Source organism: Dermacentor albipictus, chromosome 10, assembly GCF_038994185.2.
Source record: "Dermacentor albipictus isolate Rhodes 1998 colony chromosome 10, USDA_Dalb.pri_finalv2, whole genome shotgun sequence".
In the NCBI taxonomy this organism is placed as follows: domain Eukaryota; kingdom Metazoa; phylum Arthropoda; class Arachnida; order Ixodida; family Ixodidae; genus Dermacentor; species Dermacentor albipictus.
In genome coordinates, this window is record NC_091830.1 from 69,629,999 (window position 1) to 69,642,702 (window position 12,704).

The window sequence follows — 12,704 nt, forward strand, 5'->3', positions numbered from 1 at the left end:
GCGAATGGAGTCGAATACTGAAGAGACCGTCCTCTTACGAATAACTAGGAAAAAAATTCTCCCAATTTGCTACCTTATTTTCTTCACGGCAATGTTATTTTAGAAGCTGAGAAATATAAATGGTTAGGTGCAACACTTGATAGTAAGTTAAAATGGTCAGCACATGTTACTAATATTTTTACAGCTGCGTCGCAAATGCTGCGGGTTTTACGAAGAAAACTAAAAACTGCCCCAGCACACATCAAAAAATTGGCTTACGATACTTGCGTAAGGCTTCCATATACGAAAACATTATGGAGCTTGAAAAATTCAATAGGAAAGCTGTTAGGTTTATATTCGGCAAATATAGAAGACTCCCCATCACAGTTATTGCATTTACACAACAAGCACCAGAAACCCGCAGAAAGGGTGCTCGATTGACATTACCTTGGATAGCTTATCAGGAAAAAAACTCCGGCTTCCAGAGTGCATTAAGCCTCCTCCAGTAAGAAGGACTCGTAATGTTCATGGGCATTCAATTGCTCCAATTTTTTGCCAAAACTAAGAGTTCTACATCCAGCTTTTTCCCCTAGAACAGTGCAAAAGTGTAATTCGTTACTGCCATCTGTTTTTTCCTCACAAGATCTTACTGGGGCATTAGAATGCCTATTTACCAGCTAAAATTGTGTTTTATGTATGTTGTTTATGTATATCTTCTTTTGTGTGTTTTGTATATGTGTGCTGTTAAAATAACATGTTCTTATTCCTTTCAGTGTATAAGAATACGATTTTACTCCTGCTTGGACCAAGCATTGGCCTGCAGTATTCTCAAATAATTAAATATTCGAAGAAGGCTGTACTGAATTACTGTCGGTAAGGTTAGGGAGGATTTCTATGTCTTCTGGAAATTCCCGCAGTGTCTGGAAACATCACCTCTGAGAGATCATTTGCAAGCTGCCTCATCCACACCGTTTGAGCAGCAGGCGCAGATGTTCCCTGCACCACATTGCAATCGAGGGGCTGTGGTGCAGCAGCACACTTTTGCACAAGAGGGCAGAGGCCGGCTGCGTAGCGCACCGCGAACTGGTGCACGTGCTTGCAGTGAACCACACGCGAGTCAGACTTAGTTCTGCCACAACCAAGAAAAACACACACAGTTCCGAGAGATACCTCGTTATTTACAATATTAGAGCGTTTAATAAATATAGACGTGCGACAACACCGTGTTTAATAAGGCGATTTAAGTGTGACACGGTGTCCGCCTGCGCAACAGTGAGCTGTGCGTGGCTCTAGGCTACATTTTACGGTGCTTCCTTTCCCAACAATGCCTCTGTTGCTTCTGGAATGACTACTCTGGCAGGTGGTTATCCAGATAATGCCAATTTTTTTTTTTCTTTCTGTCCACAGCTCTGCCTTGTCTCCCTTGAGTGAGGGTTGCAGGGGAAGTGCGGGCTTGATCAGATGCTCATCCTTTCTTGGCCAAACGATGGAGGTTGTGGGTTCCCTTTCAAAGTTCAGAACATCTTCTTCTTAGTTGCAGTGTAGCGTTCCATGTACTGCAAGAAAACATTACATGCTGTTAACACTGAAGCAACAAAATAAAATCTCACAATGCTGTGTTCTCTTCCATTCTAGTCAATTCAGCTCCTTTGAGACTAGATCTTTACTCCAATTCCTTGATACTGAAGAAACTGTGTAATCTCAGATGAGAACATGAATAACTTACCAGGCAAACACGTAACACATATTCCATGGTTCTTTCTATGGAACCAATATATAAATAATCCTGTGCTGCATACTGTTCATAATGTGTATACAATAGAAAAAGTCCTTCAGATTTTTTTTTTTTGTCTAAAGCTTATTTCACAAAGAGAACTGTGCGTCATGTTCCCAGTAGTTTCTACAGATGGCACTACCAGTTAACTTCCAGTTTGAAAAAAACAAGGGATTGCTGTTTTTGTTGTTTATGGTAAAAATGTTGTGCTCTGGTCCCCACAATTTGATTAATCTTGCAAATGCTACTTGCACGGTAGCATTATTTATTACGCAAAATAACTTAATGCTCTGTGCAATAGGTGTAAAACTTACTTTTAAATGTAGCTTCCTTTCTATACATCTTTTAACTTACCAGTTCAATGTTCTTTGTGTGCCTTAAAAAAGCATCTCTTCCAAAATTTTACCGACTGGAATCAAAGTGTGAAGAAGCAGTGATTAAAATACATGGTAATCAAAATCACGGTAATCTTGGCACCCATCCCATCTATATTTCATGAAGGAAGAATGGTCTTGTGGTTACTCTATTATCTTTCATCAGAATGTATTGTGAAGATGAGCGGGTTCAGTGGTGGAACAGTGATGCGACATTCCGGCGAAAAAAATGGAGCAGGCAAAATGCTGATTCAGTGGAGTGATAAACACTTTTGGTGCAATGTGGAATGTACATCTATATATTATCTGGCCTCTGTATTAACTGAAGTAATTAATTAATATAGTGGAGCTTGCTTTATGCGCATGAATGCGTCATTCAGGATAAAAATGAGCAGCACAAAACAGAAGAGAACTGCAGCATAAAACAGGACCATGCAATGGCATTACATTGAAACCTCCGCTGGGGAGAAATACTACAAAAGAACAAAAACAGCATGTGGGGGGACCAGTGGTGTCTGCTATATCTGTGGCTATGGCCGCAGTGTTGACCCGCAGGATGGCGATGATCGCGTGCGTGAACAAAACGAGGCGTTCCTTTTTATGCTTCTTTGGTGCAGGTTTGGTGCAATATTCAGCTAAAATGCCATTCTGGTGAAGGATGGCGCAAAGGCCTGCCTTTGGCACAATCTGGCACAGTTGTTCCACCAGTGCAAGTTCAATCTCAAGTGAGGCTGGTTTCGGCTCAAAGCAGATAGAACAAAAGCTCCTCACACTAGGGCTCATCTCCGTTTAGGAGCCATCTAAGCTGTACAGTAGTATGCTGCATGAATTACAAAACAAACAACAGAATGAAAAATGATAGATGTGATGTTGAGAAACAGGAAAACAGCAGTAATGAACTAGCAAATGTGAGTAGCTGATGTTCTAGTTGAGATTAAGAGGGAAAAAAGTGGAGTTGCACAGGCCATGTAATGCTGACAACAGATAACTTGTGGTCTGTTACAATGATAAAGTAAGCATGAAGGGAAGCAAAGTGCAGTTGAGAAAAGCGAAGGATTTGGTACTGTGATGAGATCCGAAATACCAGGATGCAGGCAGCCAGCTGACTCAACAGGAGTAATCTTACTGGGAGAGACCTGGGCTGATATAACGTAACAATGCCATTCTGCAGTGTTATTCCTTTTTGCACTTTTTCAGGGGCCATATTAGCACCTCCAGCTACTCTATCATCAAGATTGGCCAGTAGTGAGTGGCGGATGATAAGAAAGATGCTACAGATAACAAGTGTGCTCCAAATAATGCCGCTCGGGGCATACCGTCCAGGGTCATTGTTTCTCTAATGTTTTTATATATTTCGAGAACTGCTGTCATTTTGCCCAGTGATACAAAGTCTAGTTTTCCTCTCATACCACCAGCCAATATACATCAAGAAATGAAATTGAGTGAAAGTAATCCTTACGCTATCCGTTCAGTAAACTTTTAGATTACCATTTAATAATCCCTTCACACTGCAGCGAACACAAACACACTGAAGACATATGAAGCTACAGTAAATACCTATTACAAAGGTAATATAATTGGACAAGTTGATGGCTACAAGACTCAACGCTGGGGTTGAGCTCCCGGATGAGTCACTCACCGTCTCATAGCCTTCCTTCTCCTGGAAGTCCTTGAGCTCAAACAGGTTGCCCTCGACAGCCAGCAGGGAGACATTGGAGTTGGTCAGCAGCTGTGTCGGGATGGAATTGATCTGGAGGCAGTTCTCCTCCAGCCGCAGCACCTTTAGCCTCGGGCAGTTCGCTATGCTCTCGGAGATCATGGACACCTGCATCATTAGCAGAGGAAGCTTTGTCAGGAGTTCTTCTCCGGTGATCTGGTGCTTCCAAAAGTAAAACTGTACTCCATATCAGCAATTACGTGCCGTACAGCAAAGGCTGGAGCTCACGCAGGGGCTCATGGCACATCGTGTAGTTCACCCTCTCTCTCTCTCTCTCTATCTATCTATCTATCTATCTATCTATCTATCTATCTATATATATATATATATATATATATATATATATATATATATATATATATATATATATATATATATATATATATATATATATATATATATATATATAGTTACTACACTTAATTGCTTTTTATGAAAGAAGACTTTATTAATAAAATACAAAAAAGCGTGATTTATTTAATGTGCGGTTAATTCTTGTGTCCAGCACTGTTTAGAAAATTTTCGGATCACGGGTTAATTTATGTACAATATATGCAACAAATTTAATATGTTCTTCAAATGATAAACTATCACCTCATTCGGATTTTGAGGAGGCCAGAACTAAGCATGCAGGTGAGATGTTCGCATGGTCTGTTGAGCGCTCCAAATGCACGCCTACTCCTTAAGGAAAGTACATTTTAAGGAAATCAAACTTGTTGCGCACGCCCTTGCTAAGCTTTTTCAACGACCACTGACGAAGCGCCGTGCAGAAAAAAACCTGCAGTCTTATAGAATCTTCAGAGATTTCTTAGTGAGAATGCACATACTGGATAAACAATAAATGACAACTTCCAACGAATGGGTTAACAAGGCTTTCAAAGGAAAAACGCATGTCACCAACCACTGCTACATACATACAGACATACAATATACACATACAAACCACGTTAAACATGGTACACAAAATTGAAAACCCACACTTTTCCTTCAACTTTGGGTCATACACAATATTTTTTTTTATATACTGGACAGCGCACCATCACGTCAAACCATACGTGGCTGCCTGTCCAGGTAATTTTGTCTAGCACCAGTTCCGTGGTCCTGCCATTGTGGACATGCAAAAGTAAAAGATGTGTCAGTCTGCTTTGTGTTGTACTTCTGTCACTGGCAAACATGAAATGCTCATGTTTGCCTGTGCACGCTGACACCATGCTCGGTAATTTGCGCTGCCTTTATCCTCTCTGGCATGTCCTGGGAAGCAGGCAGGAGTTCCATCGTAAGCATTTTGTGCTCTATGATGGCCTTGCTGAGGCTCCTTGAGTTGCTACAGTCCGTTTCTTTCTGCAGTTTCTTGGGGAGCACGTCAGCTGTGTGTATCTCCTTGAAAGGGATGTGGGCAATGATGTAATCAAACTCCGGCAGTCTCATTCGGAACCGTTGAAGACGTGAAATGGCTTCATCTAAGCGGCTTGAGAACAGCAGCGGCACCAGCGCCTTGTGGTCTGTTTCTACATGGAACTGCAAACCTACCAGGTAGGAGCGGAAATGCCCGCAGGCCCATGTAACTGCCAATGCCTCTTTCTCTGTTTAAGCATATTCCATCTCTGTGTCAGAGAGGGACCTTGAGGCACAGGCAACTGGGAGCCTACAACCTGCTGTCTCTTGTCGGAGGACTAACCCCAAGACTGTACGATGATGCCTCTGCAGGCACCGAGATTACTTTAATGGTTGTAGTGGGTGAGCACCAGTGCCATTGCCAATGCTTTTTTGGTGGCATTGAAGCCCTCTTGCTGAGGTGTAACCCAGCACAATTCAGCATCACTGCGTAGCAGGTCAAGTAACGGTATTGTGAGCCACGAGAACCCTGGGAGAAATTTAGCCAGGTGATTGGCCATTCTCAAGAAGAGCCTCACTTCGGTCACATCTGTTGGTGCTGCTAGCTGACATAGCACATTAACCTTCTCTGAGGGTCAGCACTGATACGATTTGTCAATACAATGTGTCCAAGGGATCTCACTGACTGCTGTCATGGTACGCACTTTCCTGCGTTTAAGATGATGCCGGTCTCTTGCAGGCGCTGAATTACTTTGTGCAGTCACGGGTAATGTTCTAGGTTCGTGCAGCCAAACACAATTATGTCATCTTGCAGACATGCTTGGCAGTCCAGGCCTTCTAGTACTCTTAGCATTTCCCTCTGGAAAAATTCAGATGCTGTGGAAATTCCGAAGGGCAATTGGAGGAACTGAAAACAGCTAAATGACGTCGGGAAAGTGGTGTACCTCTGGGACTCAGGTGCCAGTGGAGCTTGCCAATAACCGGCTCTTGCTAAACCATATCCTGCCGGCGAGTATGGCCAGGCATTCATCGACAGTGGGCATTAAGGGTGCGATCTTGCACGTATTCCAAAATAGAACGGAGGCGGACCGTTCCACCGAGCCGCACACAATTGGTCCATTTGAACCGTGACGAACGCCATGATGAATTAGATTCTTTTAGATGAATCACCAGTGTTACAGAATGCCAGGAATTTTTCACAGAATCACTTAGTGAAAACCTGAAAAAATTCGGGAATTTGAAAATGTCAAGCAGTAGACACACTGAACTCGCAAACACGTGATCAGCATCAAAATATAACAACCGCAGAGTCATTGCAGCAGGTGCTGCTGCCTAAACGATGCATTGAAATGTACAGAAAAACAATTGCAAGTGGGTGATCTTGTGTTCAAAGCACACTGCATTGCTTACTGAGCCACCATGGTTTCCAACAAAGCACTGTCGCTCACTAAATATAAGAACTTTAATACTCCGCTCATCTGGCCCACTTTGAATTTCCTCTCATACATAGGGAACTTGTTGAATGAGTGGCCTCTACACATTGTAATATGTAAGCACAATGTAGATGCATAATGTGATGATGATGATTCACAGAACTTACTGATACAAATGCCACAATCACCATAAAGTGCCAAAGAAATGGCGATTGGTCAAAAGAATCTGTTCCTGGGATAGTTGGAACATTTTCTTGAGAACAGAGTCTGTGCAACGCAAATAGAGAGGACATAGATGAACACTATGATGCACACAGGCCCGCTTGTCTACATCGTATTTGTTCCTAAGTGTCCTCTCTAATTGTGCTGTACAAACTGAGTTTTCAAGTGATTGGTCAGTTCAAGAAAACTGTACTAGATAAACACACCCTGATGTGCTTGCATAAACACATAAGGGAAAACATGGGTTTTCCTGAGGTATCACAATTGCATTTTGTTTTTGTCTTACAAGCAAAGGGCCTCTTAATTTCCGTTTCCTTTAAGTTCTTCAACGATCTCGCCTGTACACTGTTGTAGTCAGTTATGAACCACGATCAACCAGTTAACTTAGCCCAGATTACCACATCTGTGCAACCTGATGGTGCTTCGCTTAGCACTCACCTGGTTCTGGTTCAGATTGAGCTCCGTGGCATGCACATCGCCAATGAAGTCTGGCACTTCGGATATCCGGTTGCGCGAGAGATCGAGCACGTCGAGATGTTTGAGGCCACAGAAGCAGTGCGGAAACGCAGAAAGCCGGTTGTCACTGAGGTTGACATTGCGGAGGTTGCTGAGCTGGGACAGTGTCTCGGGAAGCCGCGTCAGGTGGTTGCTCCCAAGGCTCAATGTCTCGAGCTTTTTCAGTTTGCACACGCTGTCTGGTAGGGACGCTGCCCGAAAAAGAAAGACAACAGAATGTGGTTTGTTGAGAGATGCGGCAAGCACGAATGAAGTAAAGTAGAAGTACACTATAGTGACACTAAAGGGACCATAAAGAAAAAAAAATTTTTTTTTGAACTGTATTAGCAACTTTTGCTTCAACAATACCACAAAAGCTGCTCTTATGTATGAGACGAGGCTTGGTAGGCCAAGCCAAAAACAAAAAATATGAGTGCAGAAGCCCCTTTGAAGCACATGCAACCAGCTCACTGCGACATTACAGATTTTGATGGTGTCTTGCTCGGGCCTTATTTCACTTCTCTCTTCTTGTTGTGGCACATTTTCTAGCTTCCCTACTTCACCAAAACTTTTAAATCGTTCATAACTAATTTACTTCAGATTTCATGTGCATAAACTTAGGTTACCTCTTCGCTAAGCAATATATATGTATTTGTCATTGCTACAAACGGCATGCTCTGAAATGAGGAAAATGCTTTACTTTTCTCTTATAGTAATTAGCCTTTTTCTACAGGTAAGTGCGGATAGAGTTCTGAAGAAATACAACAGAAGTACAGAAAAAAAATTGAGAAGATAGAAACAAGACAGAGCGCTACCCTTTGTCTCCTTTCTCATTCAGAGTTTTTACACTGCCATCACACCCGTTCACCAACTAGCCCAGTACGGAATGCTGCTAGTCAGAAGGAATACTTCACCAGAATGAACCAATTTAGTCGTGCTCTGTAGTGTCTCCCTAAACAGCTGCTAAATTCCCCATTCCAGAGGTTAAGCTCCTATATCGCCGGCCCCCGACGAATGTCCTGCAATCTATTATCTGAATGCGAGTGTGGCGTTTATGTATATTCATTCGTGCGCATGTATGCGACTCTCTATCCAACACAACATTTGTGAAAGCCGGGCCTTCACGAGTTCCTGTCTCCCACCTCGCCGCGCTGCCGAAGATGCCTCCAAGCACCAACTTACCAGCAAGAAATTTATCTGCTGATTAGCGAGGATAGACCCAAAGGTTCAGCACAAATGACACAACAAGTGTATAGCAGTAATGGCCATGAGTAATTCAGAAAACAGGATAATGCATCACATCTAGGGTGCTATCCAAAATGATGCACTTGCGAGGGCAGCGTGCTCTTTGGTTAAGATTTTTTTCACTCCTAGCTCTGTCGTAGGAGACAAGATGCAGAATGATGAGGGACACACGAGAGCACAGCTGTTGACACTTCTTACTGACTAGCTCCAGCTCAAGGTTCGCTCAGCCGACTTCAAAACAGTGCTGATGAATGAATGCTGCAAAATGGCACTGTGGCATGTTACAGGCCACACTGTGTACAGAAAATGTTTTTGCTCCCTAGACCAGCTCCAGTGCACAAGCCCGATCATGTGAAGAGGAGTACTGACAGCGATGTGTCTGCTTGTCATACCATGCATGCTTCGTGGTGAAAAAGTAGCTCATGAACCTTTCCATTATCAACACCTGCTGCTTGCAGTACAATGGCAACAGCAGCTCTTCCGCAGCCCTGTCATCCACTTTTCTTTTTCTCATTGTGCTTACATCTGAGTACAAATGTTCCTTGTTCACCTGCAGACGAGAAAGTTGGTTATTGAATGCAATTTCGCTGCGGCTCAGCGTTTGTGCCTGCTTGTTGGCCTCCTAGCGTCAGCTATGTCGTCTACCACTGTTTTCTCGACTAAATGGCAATTAGGTACCTGTAAATGTAGCTCTCGGAAGCATTTCGGCAGCACCTTCACCGAGTGATACGTATTCAACTCCGGCAGAGTTTGCGAAGCAGCCGATCACCGAAGTCAAGTAGTTTGTTTTATCACGTAGTTGGCATGCATAGTAAACGTTGAAACAGAAGTTTGTTAAAGATACGTATAAAATTTAAGAAAGAGACTCGTCGAAAGTGAATGCGGCGATGCGCCCGCATAACAAGAACACCACATGTCGTGTTGCTTTATGGTGGCGTTACCTCAAAGGCCGCGATTGTCGTAAGAAAGAGGAAGAAAGACACGCCTAGCTAGACAACAAACATGTAGCAACTCTTCGTCAAAGCTAGAACACGACGGCACTTACCGATGCGGTTGTTCGTGAGCGTCAGGTGCTTCAGCTGCTCGAACTTGCTGATCGCCGCCGGAATCGACGACAACTTGTTGCCCGAAAGGTCCAGGGTCCGCAGTACCCCCTCGATGAGGAACAGCTCTCTTGGGAACTGCGACACGCAGGTCAACGCTCGCTTACTTGGTGTTGCTCCTCTTTAGGCATCGCGACAAGGCGTGGACCGTATCACTTTCAACATGAAATTTCTGGCTTACGGTGCACTTGTAACGTGAGTTATCTACAAGCGGAACACGGTTTCACTTACCTCTTTGAGGTTGCTGTTGGGCAGCGTACACACACCCGTCTTGCCGGCATTCTGGATGTGGGGCTTTATCGAGTTGCCCATCTGATATTACGCGGAGGCAGAGCTCCTTCCCTTGCCTTTATGTTACACGGTAAGGCAGCGCGATTAAAACATGGCGAGATAGGCGCACTGTTTTTGCCCAGGCGCTCCGCGTCGACTGCCACCACAGATCACCGTGAGAACACTTCTAGCTGACCACGACTGGCTTTGGCTGTGACCGGTGTCCGGAGACTGAGCGAGTCACGGCCGAAAAGCTGCTGAAACAGCTGAGAACTTAAAGGGCCCCTGAAACGTGTCGGGCAAATTTTGTAGGCGCGTAGGGTACAGCTTAAGTAGAACATTCGCACCACAATTTAAGTGAAGCGTTACGTATTAATGGAGCTGCAAGCGATTAGAAGTTACCCTCCTCCCTAGCTATGCTTTTCCTCCTCAACTCGCTCGCCGAGCGAGCGGCGCTAAGCTCCGCCTTCACTGGTTCAGCGTCACGATGCGACGTCACATTGCTCACTTCCGGTTGTTTAGGAGCACGCCCCCTCCCGCGCGAGACCTCTCCGCTAGCCGCTTGGCCGTCGACCGAGAGCTATCGAAGCAGCGTGCGTTGCGAGCATTCTGTCGTAGCGCCGAACGTGTCCGGTACTCCGCTGAAAACAGGCAAGCTGGTCATTTCGGCAAATGACTGGAGGCATAAACTCAAGCTGATGAAGGAACTTTAGCGTAGACGTACGTGAGCAGCCTCATCTGTCTGCACGGTCCAGACACTTGCTGGCGCAGCGCTTAACCAGTCAAACAAAGCGCTAATATTGCTCTAACCAAGTGTAAAGCATTTTAAACATTTATAAATCAACGTGTTGATGATTACACTCCTGCGAAAAATACACACCAGCAGCAAAGAATACACTTCGTTGCTGTTACTGTGTATGGTTGAGCTCTGTGCCACCATGGTGGCTGCACCGTGCAGACCGTTCACATTTGCCCTTCTGCTCATCTCGTGGCTAATCCCGGCACAGTCAAGCGGCCAGACCCTGTCCCCTTGCGCTTGCGTTTGCCCTAATACTGGACTCGCGGTTTGCAGGTCGCTAGGTTTGTAGTCCACAAGGCAACAAAGTCGAATCATAGTGCTCGCGAAAAGACTGAGACCGACTCTGACCGCGGAGCTCTCGTCAAAATGGAGTACGTTGTAACACAAGCAGACGACACTTGCTGTGTGCCGGAAGTGCTAAAGTGTACTAAAAAACTATTCTTGTGTATTCTCTTTAAGTTATTTTCTTTTTACAAAAACAAAGTAACTAACATTCCAACTATTACGAGCATCATTTGTTCACCATAAAGTTGGAAAAATTATCGACCACGCGCCCTGGTCAGCCAATCAGATAGCTCGCCCATGTGACGTAATATGGGTTATTTGCATCATATGGGTAGGGGCGGCTTAAAATTCCGCCGAGCAGTGCGCTGCGATCGGCAGCGATGTGTATTTTTGAAACCTTATAATTAATTACACGCTTTACACAGAGCACTTAGATGCATCAATTAATGATCAGAAGAACCTACTCTAACGACTCAGTACGTTTGCAGAAAATCGCCAAAATCGTTTCAGGGTTTCTTTAAAGGGACACTAAAGTGAAAAATGATTTCTTCTGCATCAGTAAATTACCGTTCTACAACACCAAAAGCACCACTCTTACAACGATAAGACGTTTGGTAAGCCAAAAAAAAGCGCAAGAGCGATATACATGCAACGCCTACTTAAGTTCCCGCACCTGGGAGCTGTGCATCTTCTAGGGCCTACTAATTATATATAGTGGTACAGATTGACTACATTGTATTCTAAAGGAACCAAATGTTAAACATAGCAAATTTCGAGAACTTTATTCAGCCAACGCGGCCTGAATGCGAAAACATACTTTGGAATCGCTGACGTCACGCTGACGTACCAGCGCTGGGGTTTCGGCGCGAAATTCAAAAACTGATACTTGGACCTTCATTTTCTCATCTAATAATCAAACTATTTTTTTGAAATGACTACCTACAAGGTTCTCAAACAATGCTTCATTAGTCAAAACTGATTTAATGTTTCGCTTTAGTGTCCCTTTAAGAAAGGTTTCGCATTTGGAAGGAAATTATTTTTACGTACTATCACCTGCTCTTTTTTGAAATTAACCTTCTCGAGAGGTAGAAGCATAAATTTTTCGCCATTGTCTCACCTGTAGGTATTATTGTCAGGTTTACTCGCGTATTTCACGTTCCTTTGGATTGTCCCTCCCCCATCCCTCAACAGCGGTCATACCATACGTACCCTACCAGACCATACCCATACCATGATGGTTAGAAGTTTTTGGCTGACGGCCAGCTATAACTAATGAAGGAGCACAACAGAAACAGCCACGAACCTCAGCAACCAAATCCAGGTTGCCAAAACGACATTTATTGCACAATGTATGCAAGAAATAGGACTTCTTATTCTCAACAGACACGTACCACAGAGAAATTGCACCTAACTGAAACTAAAAGTCGCTGATAAAAAAAAAAGAAAGGTTTGTAGCAAGGTTCTCAAGGCACAATTCAGAGCGCTCGACGCAGTTTTAGCATCTTCATTCGCTCCCGCGTTTCGTCCCGTTTCGTGTTCTGAGACTTAACGTATAAATATAAAGCTTTCTGAGCACATAGAAACGATTATATTCTTAAAGGCTGTTTTGTGTTCAGGGCAGTCAACAGGGTTCAGCTTGGTAAGCTGGATAAAAGATACCAGATCCATATAAA

The 12,704-nt window shown here is 43.9% G+C and overlaps 1 protein-coding gene across 1 annotated transcript; it reads right to left on the reverse strand.

Annotated features, from left to right (window-relative positions):
* Positions 1 to 1,136: 1,136 nt before the first annotated feature.
* Positions 1,137 to 10,242, reverse strand: LOC135899503 (leucine-rich repeat-containing protein 57). The gene is made up of 5 exons (XM_065428780.2): positions 9,909 to 10,242; positions 9,620 to 9,755; positions 7,273 to 7,541; positions 3,767 to 3,952; positions 1,137 to 1,535 (listed from the first exon to the last, which is right to left on the reverse strand). The coding sequence occupies exons 1-5, from the start codon at positions 9,987 to 9,989 to the stop codon at positions 1,494 to 1,496; spliced, it is 714 nt and encodes a 237-aa protein (XP_065284852.1). The 5' UTR covers positions 9,990 to 10,242; the 3' UTR covers positions 1,137 to 1,493.
* Between the last annotated feature and the right edge of the window lie 2,462 nt (positions 10,243 to 12,704).